The 13,300-nt window shown below is 39.0% G+C and overlaps 1 protein-coding gene across 6 annotated transcripts in view; it reads left to right on the top strand.

The window, feature by feature from the left end:
- The window catches only part of inpp4b (inositol polyphosphate-4-phosphatase type II B), a 160,829-nt gene that overhangs the window by 101,337 nt on the left and 46,192 nt on the right, over positions 1-13,300 (top strand). For all 6 annotated transcript variants that reach the window (XR_015713327.1, XM_087807638.1, XM_087807628.1 and 3 more), the window contains 4 exons: positions 1,443-1,548; positions 5,786-5,849; positions 9,462-9,609; positions 11,296-11,426. Coding sequence is in view for 5 of the 6 variants with exons in the window: in XM_087807638.1 (XP_087663764.1) it covers positions 1,443-1,548; positions 5,786-5,849; positions 9,462-9,609; positions 11,296-11,426 (449 nt within the window). In the remaining variant the exon portion in view is untranslated. The remainder of the gene's footprint in view (positions 1-1,442; positions 1,549-5,785; positions 5,850-9,461; positions 9,610-11,295; positions 11,427-13,300) is intronic.

The following is a 13,300-nucleotide window of genomic DNA, read 5'->3' as shown; positions in this document are numbered from 1 at the left end:
TTGCCTTCTTGTTGTGGCCCAGTCTGAGGTGTGTCATCCATCCCTCCAGATCCCCGAGACCATTACCGGCACTTGGCACCGGCCATTTGCACTAGCTGGAGTGGAACTGAACATATTAAGGATGGGTCTGTTAGGTGATCAGACTCGCCTGCAAAATGTCCAAGAGCCATATTTCTTCATTTAAGAGCGTCTGCCTTTCTGCCAATATTATTGATTTTCTATCAGCCTTTAATCATGGCTGTATGATTGGAAAGGCGATTGGTGTGGGGCCCTGATAAGAAAAACTGCAGTATCAATTTGGTGTCTGTCAGGACACAAAGTATGGCTTATTAGATAGCAATTTACATAGTTATCCGGTGTGCCTAACCCCATCACGCTCCCACCGGAGCGTGCGATGGTTTTTGGCGAGTAGACCATTTTTCTAAACGACTTTGCAGCAGTAAGACAGCCGAGTCCACTTTTCTAGTCAAACACATTTGCACTTTCACAATGTGCTCATGTTCAGGAATATGCTTGGCTAATGTTCAGAGTATTAAGCTTCTCCGAGTTAGATATTACGAAGCACAGGTGATAAATCCTGCAAAATGGATTCAGTTTGAGATGTAGAATAAGTGTTTATTCAACGGAACTGAAGTTTTTTTAATTTTAACATGTTTCTCTTTCTTTCTTGACTTTTGTCTCACCTCAGGCTGAATCAAGCAAACTAATCTCCATATTTATTTCATTGTGCAAAGTATAGATTAGCTTTTCAAGGCTCATGATGCAACATGATGTCACCGTAGGTTCGACCGGTGTGTTCTTTTACTGATGTTTAATGAATTTTTCTCATTTAAAAACGTGTTGCTCACTTGCATGTTAAATCCATCGTTAACTTCTTGTGCTTTTCTAATTGTAGTTTCAAATGTTAGTATCGCATTGGTGTGAATACCTGATGTACGGAGTGTGTCTGGGCTGGTGCCTGGTTTGTAGTATATTGCAATGAGTAGTTGATATGTTTTAATGAAACTATTAATAACTTACAGTATATGTGGGTATTTGTTTTAGCGGTGTACAAAGGGGGTATTTTTCATGATAGTGTATCGATATTGGACAGGACTGGGTTTTTTTTTTACCGCTGTTTATATGTTATAGTTCACAGTTCAATAAAGTGAGTTTAAAATGAAATAATTCGATTTTTAAATGTAAAAATGAGCGTGCTAATATTCCCAGTGTTCATTTTTGTGTCGCAATTAATTAGCTAAAGTAACAATGAAATCCCATGAGATCTTAAAACTGATTGAGGACGAGAGGATACGTTGATGTTTCGACATTTTTTGGTTTTCAAACCAATGAATGCAGTTACGACCTGTTGTTAAAATCAGACTGGAGATTTATCTCAGACGTATTTAATTATGTAAAACAAGGTTGTTTTTTTTTAAAACGTTCTTTTCTTCTGTCCACAGGTCACCTGATGGTGTTTGCACTTTAGCGACGGTTGTGGTGAATCGCCTGAAAATGGGAGAGGTGGAAGAGTTTGATCACATCTCCTCTGAGGTCCCCTCACAGAAGGTAAAACAACCAACCAGATCTCGTGCTAATACTAGGATTATGGTGACGACTTGGGCCTCGAGTCAGATTAAGCCATATGGATCAGGCCAATGTGTGTTTTCTACAGTTCTACATATGTCTACGTTTGATTGGCACCTTTTTTCATGGCCCTGTCAAATATCAAATGGTTCAAATCCCAAATGCTGTGCAGACCTGCTCTTGATTGACATGTTGAGTGATTTGCGTGGCCTGTGTCTAATCCGTAAAAGATATATATAGGTGTTTTAAGGGCGACTTTGTTCCGCTCTAATCTCATACAATACATTCTACTTACCTAAGCTTAAACACTGACAAGGGAGGAAAGGTCTGCCCTCCCTCTTCCCTTTGACAGTAAGCTGGAGATCTGTCATCTGAATGGGCTGCTTACTCGGCAGAAATGAAGTTGTATGTAGTACCTTTTATTCTTCTCCTTTTTTTATATACTTGTTGTATTTTCTTGCTGTGGTGGTTGTTCCGGGGTTTCTGTGGTCGGCCTACAACTAGCCAAGTGGAAAGTCATTTTCATGATTGATGCTTCTTTGGGGTTAAGAAAAAACATCGGGTGGAGTTGTGGAAGTGTATGGCCTTTAGGTATTTACAGAATGATAATCCATCCAGCATGATCTGGATTTACACAAGCGCTTCATGCCTGGACTAGTTCTCTGAGGAGAAAGCTTGGATCCAGTCTGCTCTAGCTGCACTATCGATGAGGCTTCATGAAGCATTGTCTTTATTTTCAGAACCCACTTCTTCCTGTATAAACTAAATTTCATTTAAGCTGCTATGTTAATGAAACCCTTTTTCATTTTTAAGCCAAGAGAGCCACCTACTTGCCATAGAAAATGAGGCTTCATGAAGATTCATCAACCCTTCACTACCTACAGATAACAATGGAATATAGAAAACTTGGCAAACACATTGTGCCCCTAGTGGGTGGATGGATAGATGGATGGATGGATAGATATAAAGATGGATGGATGGATGGATGGATGGATGGATGGATGGATGGATAGATATGTGGGTGGGTGGGTGGATGGATGGATGGATGGATGGATGGATGGATGGATGGATGGATGGATGGATGGATGGATGGATGGATAAATGAATGAATGGATGGAATCGATAGATGGATGGGTGGATAGTTGGATAGATGAATGAATGGATGGAATCGATAGGTGGATGGGTGGATGGAATCGATAGGTGGATGGGTGGATAGTTGGATAGATGAATGAATGGATGGAATCGATAGGTGGATGGGTGGATAGTTGGATAGATGGATGGATGGGTGGATAGATGGATGGATGGGTGGATAGTTAGATGGATGGATAAATGGATGGATGGGTGGATAGTAAGATGGATGGATAAATGGATGGATGGGTGGATGGATGGATGAAAAGATAGATGGATGGATGGATGAGGGATAGATGGGTGGAAAGATGGATGGATAGATGGATGGATGGAAAGATTTAAAGATAAGATTTTCTTGTTTGAAAGTCGATTACTTTTGCATTAGCATGTATATGTAGTGGACAACAACGTTTTCTTTTCAGTAGCTCAACAAATAGTAAAGTCTCGTCCACGAAGGTTATGCGCAGCATCAGCTTCACTACATGTACTTCTAGTGCTGAATTGAACTCTGCAAATCTGCACACACTAGCGCGTATCCCTGTCTTATATAATTGACCCGGGCCTTCTGCATGGCTGACTGGCGTTTGTTCTGCCCACCCAGTCACGGATGAAGGGAGGATCCCTGCCAAGCTCCGAACTGTCACTGACAATCTGCCAGCGGCGGCCTGATGAATGTTTCCCTGGCGTGTGTTTGCGTTAGCACTGCACACATGAATGTGAGGCAGCGGTGCTCGACCAGGGATGTGACAAACGTCAGCTGGGGCTCACACGAGAGGCACTTGTACGGGATGTTCGAAGGAGTGGATGTTATGGAGCCGGAGAGTTGGTCCTATTCCTGTGGTGTCCCCAGGATATGTTGCTCTTTTGTGGGCTCTTGTGCAGCCCATCATCGACCCCGGCGTTAACTTTGGATTGAATCTGTTTCACAGTCGTCTGTCGTTGAACAGCTGTTTGACCCAAATCATCAAATTCATTTTAGTTTAAGATCATGTGACGCGAAGAAAACTATCATGAAGGACAACAAAATTGTTTAAAGGTCAACTAATGTGTGTATTAAATAGATGTTGGACTCTATTGTATCATCAGGATGAGTCTGTTTGTACAAAACTCTCTTTTTATTGAAATATTTACATTAGAAAATGTCCTTAAACCCCGCCCACTGAAAACACTTTCTATTGATGAAAATCTTTGGCTTTTTCGGAGTAAATAAGAAATTATTATTTGAAGAGCTCCTTTCTCAGAACAGGGTCACAAAGCGCTTTGACAATCAAAAACAATACATAGTTAAAAAAGTGTTTTTACACATTTTTGTGCTCATTTAAACACTTACTTAAACAGCAGTAGACGATCCTTGGCATTGCCAGTCACAGGCGCCATCTCGTTTACCGTAACCACACCCCCACTCTGCTGTGATTGGTCAAGCATTGAGGTTTGTCACCCTGTGTCATCAATCCCTGTAGTCTCCACCTCCAAGGGACTCGTTGTATAAACAAAGCGGGGCGTGATAACAGCTGGCTGGAGGAGGAGTGAAGCCATTATTACGTCATAATGGACTCCGCTCTTGTAACCTCTCGTTCGCTGGGATTTCAGACGGGGGAGAACTTTATAAAGTAATACGTTTAAATAATGGTCATGATGAGAGATTTAATGCATCTTGGATAGAAAGACTTGGACATTTGAAACGTGTAAGTGAGTCAGGAGAGTTGGAGTTTGACATTAGTTGTGCATTAATATAACAAGTTGTTTGTCAAAAACAAAAAGTATTAGAATTCTAAAATGTATATAAGATTACATTTATAGTAGAGCAAATAAAAGTACTTTGAGTTTTGTGATGAAGCTGACAAATACAGTCCACTTAGTAATAGTAAGTGGCCATTCAATAATATTAATATTAAACACGATTAAAAGTTTGCCAAAGCAAATGTCAAGCTTTAGCTTGTCAGATATTTTTGGGGGGTAAAAATCCGGTGGAATGGGAATATGATGGCAGATGTTTGTTCTTTTGCATTATGAGGCAGAGTCGCTGGTGAAGGAGAACAGTTTGTGTATTTTGGCACGGAGATGATTTATTCAGTTGCACTCTGTTTAGACTCTTTTTCTTACCCGTAAAATCGTTTTCTCTGCTGGCAAGTTGGACTTTTTTTTAGCAACTTCTGGGACTGACTCTGACACCCCTGATGTAACAGTTTTCCAACTTTTACTCAGTAAATGTCTCACTCCAACTGACCCATTCAACCTTTCATCAGGTTACAACAACTGTGTTTTCTATGGAGAAAGAACAATAGTCAGAATAATCAGCAAAATGTTGAACAACTTGTACCAAAATCGTACATTTTAATTTTAACTTCTGTCGTCTCCTCTCGTTATTTTCACTTTAGAGAGTTAAAATCACATTTTCTATTCAAAGAATGTTCATTTCAGAATGACGTTGTGAAGTAGAATGTGATGTTACCGCGCTGTCATGTTTTGTGGCTGAATGAAAAGGCTGATCGCTCTGAATCTGATCTACGTTTCGACGGGTGAGCATTGTAAGAGAGACCGTCATTGACCTATCAGCCTCCCCTGCCTCTGGTTTGATGTGCCACCTAATGCAAAATGAATGTTGCATGTATTTTTTATCAGCAGCGGCCTACTTATCCTTGACATCACCACAAGGGGTGTCGGATCATATTTAAAACACAAACATTGATCCAAAATAGAGAGTCTTAAAAAAAAATAGTTCTTTGCAATATCAAGGATATATTAGGATTCTGTCCTCCGGGCGAAAAATACATTTTTCATGTTATAACTGTCAAATACTTGTGAATAAAGTATGAATATATTGCCATCTCTTTATTTCCTGTTAATAATCAATATGTATGTTTGGCTCAGAGTGAACTAGGTGTGAGTTAGTACTTTATAATGGTTTATACTTGACTCATTTTCTGGTAATAGAAATATACATTAATTGCGTAGCTTGTTAATAGTACTGTATGTTTTGTTTTGCACCATTAAAGAAAGCTTGTAAAAACGAAATCACATAAACTTTCACAGTATATCGTTTATATATTGTTTTTAGTATCTAAATTGTGTATTTCTGTTTCTTTTTCAGTGCCCCATGGTTTGTGATTCTGTGTCCAACACCTGCATTAACCGAGACATTCTGACTGGGCCAGGTAAGATTATAGTACAGTTCACGTTGTCGAAAAATGTTCAAGATAACACTTGTTTACGTTTTACTGTCCCCTCCTTATCAAGTTGCTCCTCGCCTTTTAAAGTAGAAGCAAATAAATAACTTATCCCCACATATACAACAAACATTTTCAGACCAGAATAGATATGATATATAGATTTAGTGGTATATCTATAATATAATATATATATATATATATATATATATATAATCTATAATAGATTTGTGGTATAAAAGATTTGTGGTATAATCAATCAATAATGTCTCCGGCATGGCTAGAAAAACTAGGGAGACTTGATGGTTTAGAAAAGCTTGATTGAAAACGACAAGAAACTAACAAGAGGAGAAGATTTTTGGTAGTAGTTTAAGCCAAAATACTCTTCATTAGCAATATTCCTGCAGGACAGTTCATATCCAAAACCCTAATTTCCTAGGACTTGCCCACCACAGTGTCTCCTTCTTTTACGGTTGCTGCCGTGATGAGCCGGTAAACCAGGGAGACGTTCGAAAGGGACACATCTGCTGCTTGTCAAATAACTTGTTCCCGCTGGACGGGCCCATATTAAGTAATGCAATTTGGTTTTCCACTTTTATTACCTTTCACAGAGAGCAGAGGGAACAGATGCACGCACATCACGTTCCAGGAAGTAATTTTTATAAGAGGTCTGGTGAGGGAAACGGGCGTCTGGCTGGCGGACTTATTAGTGTCTCTGCTCGCCGAGGTTCAAGTGTTAATCCCTTTCCCAAAAGGATATTGAAATGTGCAAATGTCCCTCTGAACCACTCAGGTTATGGTTCTCCTCATTTGTCCTTGTACGGTTTTCTCTGATGAAGTTTCTGAGCTAGTTATTCAATCATGTTTTCACCTTGAATTCATTTTTTGGTTAGAGTGCGGTTAGAGCTGGTCTGCCTTTTGTACGTCTACCTTGAATTGTGTGAATAGCTAATGATTTCCATTCCCGACCGGCTTGTTCGATGTTCATCATCAGAGTCAAACGAGAAAATCTGGTCATTTTTCCACATTAAAGCTCTTTTGACTGCTGCGTACGTAATGAATTTTCCGAAGGTATTAATCAGGGGTCTCGGGCTCAGTTGACCACGGGGTCACCAGATGTAAATTCTTGTTGAGACTGAAGACTGAAGTGATGGTTCGCCAACAATTCAAATATAATTCACTCATTTTCTACACACCCTAAAATCGACTAAAGGTTGGGATTATTTTCAGAGTAATCTTGGTCTCTTTGCAGTTGCAGGTAAAGATATATATGTTCATTTAGTCGTGACTGAGGCTTACTTTGGTTTGGCCAAAAAGACACTTAAAAACATCCAAATACCTCCATACTGCTCGTCTGTAACGTCCATCTTGTATTGTAGCCTTTGACGAGAGGAATTGTTCAGAAAAATAATTAAACAAGTCAGTATTTTAGGTTTGTTTGTAGCAGAAGCTAATATGCTAAAATGCTACATAGACAGGAAACAATTAGGGGTAAATATTTCCACTGTAGACGGGAGACACTTGGAGCTTAAATATGGACTTTTCATTCTTTAGGAACAATCCTCATATGGAGGTTTCATGATAAGAGGGACATTACAGACGAGCAGTATGGAGGTATTTGGATGTTTTGGGAGATTTTCTTCGTCCAAAAAGACACAGATTACTCAGAAAATAATCCCAACCCTTAGTCTACGTGAGGATGAGTAGAAAATGAGTGAGACATTTGGGTGAACCATCACTCTAAGAAGTCTTTTTTTCAATGCACCGTCACCAAAATGTCACTTCCATTTCGTTGTTGGTTATTCATTAACTGAGCCATAATGGATTCTTACCATTTACTGTCTCAACTGTCTTAGTGTTATACTTATTGTAGGAAAGAGTCCCTTAAAGTGCCTTGAATACCAAATGGAGAACCATGTATATGTATCATCATGTGGTGGGAAAAGGCTCTCGGCACAGAGGTTTCAGACCCCTGTTGAAATAAAGTTTTCGTTCCATATTAATGTATCCAGCTTTTTTTATTTCTGTCCGGCTCACTACTGGTTTCTACCTTTTAACCCTGGCTTCGTGATTCCGTTGGCTTATTTTTAATAAACTCAAAATCCGCCTCAAATCAAGCCTTATTGTTATTAATAATTCATTATTACCAGCAGAAACACTGTCTGTCAAAGTTCAAAACTTCACTAACTTAACTTTGCTTCTGGATTCAAACTTTTAGCACCAGAACTGGACCAAGAGCAATGAGTTATGAATAGATGGATAGCTAGATGGATGGATGGATGGATGGATGGATGGATGGATGGATGGATGGATGGATGGATGGATGGATAGATGGGTAGATGGATGGATGGATGGATGGATGGATGGATGGATGGATGGATGGATGGATGGATGGATGGATGGGTAGATGGATGGGTGGATGGATGGATGGATGGATGGATGGATGGATGGATGGATGGAATGATGGGTAGATGGGTAGATGGATGGATGGATTGATGGATTGATGGATGGATAGATGGATGGATGGGTAGATGGATGGATAGATGGATAGATGGATGGATGGGTAGATGGATGGATGGGTAGATGGATAGATGGATGGATGGGTAGATGGATGGATGGGTAGATGGATGGATAGATGGGTAGATTGATGGATAGATGGGTAGATGGATGGATAGATGGGTAGATGGATGGATAGATGGATAGATGGGTAGATGGATAGGTAGATGGATGGATAGATGGGTAGATGGATGGATGGATGGATGGATGGGTGGATAGATGATAGATGGGTGGATTGATGGATAGATGGATAGATGGATGGATGGATAGATGGATAGATGGATAGATGGATAAAGTTTTCTGAAGAGATTGTTTCTTGTTTTGATCCCAAAAAAAAGATGATAAACAGAGGCTTATATAAGATTAATGCTAGTCCATGATTTATGATGTTGCTTTTTTTAAATCCTATTTCATTAATGCTACGAAGTCTTTAAACACGTCCGACCAAAATATTGTAACAAATGACATGTTTCTTAAAATAATAATTAAGTCGGGAAGACGTCGGGTGTTCAAGTGTGTGAACTAAACTGAAAAAGAAGTGACTCTTACGTGAATGAAAACGTGGTCGTGCCTGTTCGAGATGGTCAACACGTGGTCGCTTCTTGACCGAATCGTGTAATGAATTTTCTCCCTGGAGCAGCGGTCGTATTCATCGTCCGTTGCACACGTCTTCCTCGGCTGTCGTCGCGGAGATAAGAGCGTTAGAGCCGGACTTTATTTTGCACCGGTCCGCCGCTGCCATTTGTCTATCAGAAAAATGAAGCGCGTGTTCCAAATAAACCTAAATCCAAATTGGTTTTAATGGACGGTGAATGTTGAAGGGAATTGAATGAATGTGGAGAATGCTGATGTACAGGAATTTGGTCTGTGGGTTCGACTCCCACAATGCAATGAGGTCAGCCACCTTATCTAAGGCAGACGACGAGGGGCGGGTGGGTATTGATCATAAATGTAATTATTGCAATGCATGATGGGAACTGCGACTATGTCCGTCTCCTGAATTTGATGAAATGGTTATTTCTCTGCCTTTGTGCTTCTCCTCAGTCTTTAAGAACCCAGTGTGCAAGGTGTACAGATTTCAGACGGTGGACAGCAAGTGGATGCTGGTGAGAGAACAAATGGACGAGTGCACTCTCTCCTTTAACGTCCCCAAACAGCTGCTGTCGCTCTACATCCAGGAGGACATGAGCAGGTGAGGCAGTTCAGCCTTCAAACCGTGGTGAATGTTCAGGAAATGACTCGCAATTTTTTCCCCAGAAGAAGCTTCAGTCAAGATGGACAATCATTGTTTTCTAACCAATAAAAGCGTGTGACGATTATCGATTATTGAAGCGACTTAATCTTAATTAATTAATCATGGCCCAAGACTTTAAACACGTCTGTGTAAACCCATGTCCATCAATCATGGTCCAGTTTTGTCACTTTGGGTTTTTTACTCTGATTACACACAAATTGTACCTGAATCTAGTGAAGCTTCATGAAGCGTTGTCCTCATTTACAGTCCACTAGATGGCACTCTTTGTATAATCTTGGGCTTTAAGGGAATATTCTAATTTAATTCCCATAATGACAAATAGTGATGGTCTGTAGAAGCTTCATGAAACGGTGTCATGTTGTTTAGAGGTCAGTAGGTGGCGCCATCAGTTGATGTTTCATTAGAAAAGTTGTTCAAAATAAAGGAAAATAGTGTAACGACCGCCATCTAGTGGACTCTAAAGATAATGACACTGCTTCATGAAGCTTCATCAGACCTTCACTAGTTTCAAAGCCCACTTTAGTGTTCTTGGAAATAAGGCTTAAGTTACTTGCATGAGAAGCCAGATTCCATGGATAGTGTATTTGAAATGTGTCGGGGCTCAGGTAGTGTCAGAGGCGTCCTCATTGACGTTTGTCTGCCAGTACTCAGTCTGAAGGACCACACAATATTTTTAAACCACTATAAACCTGCTGCATCGTAATACACCGTGTCAGAGTTCTGTTAATTATTCAGAATCCAAGTTCTGTCAATATTATTTCGGAGATGAATTGAGTTAATTGCATTCGATTCCAAGTCATATTCTGTCAGTATTATGTTGGGGCTCAATTGTGTTAAATTGACATAATCCAAGTTGTGTTGTCTGAGTAGTATTTTGGAGATAAATTAAATTAATAATAGATTTTGAGTCAAATTTTGTCAATATTATTTCAGGCCTACATTGTGTTAATTCCAGCGAATTCCAAGTCATATTCTGTCTATAATAATTTGGGGCTAAATTCAGTTAATGAAACACATTCCATGTTATATTATCTCAGTATTATTTGGGGCTAAATTAGGTTCATTGTACAGAATCCAAGTCATTTTTTTTACATCTTGTTAAATGTATATATCCAAGTTATGCTTTTTTTTCCCACTTTAATTTTTAAAAATTAACTAAGTTGTGTGTGCATGATGCGCTCTGCCAGATGTGCAGAGAAAGTGTTAAGAATCAGTGCAATTACATATCTTTAAATTTATGTTTAATGATTGCGTTTTAGACTAAATTGTTTTAATGACACTAGAACTATAATAATATTGCATAATAAAAATGAAGTTACATACAATTTTAAAATGTTTTTTAATAAATAAATGTTCGTACTCATAACTGGAAACTGTCAAAAGAATTATTAAGAGAAAATCGTTTTCAAAGAAATCATTCACTTCATTACAGCGTGTTCTTTTCGTGATAATGAAGGACCTTGACTTTTTTTTTTTACAAAACCTACATTCTGTTCATCACAAGTCAAAAAGTACTCTACTATTTTTTATCGAATAACACGGCTACTCTCAGTGGTGTCTTAGTCGTAGTGTTGGTCTTAAAAAAAATAGCATATTTATGACTAAATGTTAATTTATCCACAGAGTGCAGGACCTGACAGAGCTCGGCGAACTTTCCCCGCACTGGGAGAATCTGCGTACAGAGGTGATGAGAAGATACGCCGGGATCATCTGCTCGTACCGAGAGACTCTGTCGGAGCTGGACAAGATATCTGGTGAGTGAACTTAGGTTCAATATTTGTCGGGAATTCCCTTCTTTTTTTTGCATATTTATTTGGACAAGTTTGTGTGTGTGTGTGTGTGTGTGTGTGTGTGTGTGTGTGTGTGTGTGTGTGTGTGTGTGTGTGTGTGTGTGTGTGTGTGTGTGTGTGTGTGTGTGTGTGTGTGTGTGTGTGTGTGTGTGTGCATGTACGTGTTTGGGTTTTTGTGTGTGTGTGTATGCATGTATATGAACATTATGTATTTCCGTGTGTTTTTGTGTGTGTGTGTGTGTGTGTGTGTGTGTGTGTGGGGGTGTGTGTGTGTGTGTGTGTGTGTGTGTGTGTGCATGTACGTGTTTGTGTCTTTTGTGTGTGTTTTTGTGTTCTTTACATATATGTGTGTAGTTATGTGTGCATACATGTGAATGCATGCGTGTATTTGTGTATTTTTTGTGAGCTAATGCAGGTATTTGAATTTGTAAGTGTGTTTTTGTTTTCTCTATATATAGATTTGTGTATGTGTACTTTCCTGTGTGCATACATACAGTACGTGTTTGTGTGTGTGTGTGTGTGTGTGTGTGTGTGTGTGTGTGTGTGTGTGTGTGTGTGTGTGTGTGTGTGTGTGTGTGTTCGTGTGTGTGTGTGTGGCTTTAAGGAAGTCGACCGTTCTTGTTGAAACTTGTGTCCGAGTTCATCTCGTATGTGGAGCGTTATTTCCTCAGGGACCACTGTATATACTGTGACTGCTATAAGGGACCGTCAAGCAAAAATAAACAAGGGACAAACAAAAAAAAGAATAAATAAAAGAATATTCTTAATCTGATTATATATTATTTCATTTTATTGATTTTACTGTATTTTATTTAAAGAATTCTAAAAAAAAATGCTCCGTAGAAAACATTTTATTTATATGATATACATTTGTGTAGCACTTCAAAAAACATTTGCCGTTAAAAGGACAAATAAAATAAAGAAAATGAGAGAAAAAAAGACAAAAACTAACGCTATAAATGAAGTTATGTTTGCCTGCCTGGAAGTGAAAGGTAATTTAACAAATACAATCAGCAAATTCATTTCAGCATCTCAACAAAGTGTAGAGATCCTAAGAGATTTAGTTTTTACTATTACAGGAATCGGCAAATGAATTGATGAATCAGAGCACGTAAGTTAAAATCTATTATCTATGTAGCATCTATACTTTAAGACTGACGTCCTCACCTCAGTGCCATCAAATCAAGTTTCTTTTATAAATTGAGTTATAAAGCCGGACCTCTTTGTACGGACGGACTCAAAGCTCCGTGCAGTAGGAGAATGTCTGTAGCATTATTTTAGAAATGCGATGAATTGCGTTCCGACATCGACATCGCTTCCTTCACCTCTGATCTTCTTGTCTGCGTCTGAAAGGAGGCATTAAAAAATAAGCAAATAATGTAAAACTAAAATGAATAAAACCTCAAATATTTTTCATTTAATGGACGATTCAAGGTCCAAAAACACTTTTAATTACAAAATATACAACTTTAAATGTGTTACATATTGTGCTAGGGGTGTAAGGAAATATAGATATTACAATATATTGGAATGTTTTTATTCACGATACAGCATCGATATTCAATAGCACTGTATGGATATTTAAAAAAACATATATTTTTGTGCTGACATCACGTGAAGCAGCGGCTCTGCTGCAGTGAAGATGTGAGCGGAGGTGTGGAGGAGGAGAAATCAGGCTTGAATATCCAACAACACTAACTTTATTAAACATCTAAAGACGCATCACGACACAGAATATGAGCAGATCGAAGAAACAATAAAGATGAAACAAAACGAAGGCGTTCACTTTGCTGTTCTGTAGAGACGAGAGAAACGTTCAGTCGACGCATGAAAGTCAA

This window comes from Callionymus lyra, chromosome 1 (assembly GCF_982586985.1).
Source record: "Callionymus lyra chromosome 1, fCalLyr1.hap1.1, whole genome shotgun sequence".
NCBI classification, from domain to species: Eukaryota; Metazoa; Chordata; class Actinopteri; order Syngnathiformes; family Callionymidae; genus Callionymus; species Callionymus lyra.
The sequence above is the reverse complement of the archived record's forward strand: the minus strand, read 5'-3'. Positions and strand labels throughout refer to the sequence as shown.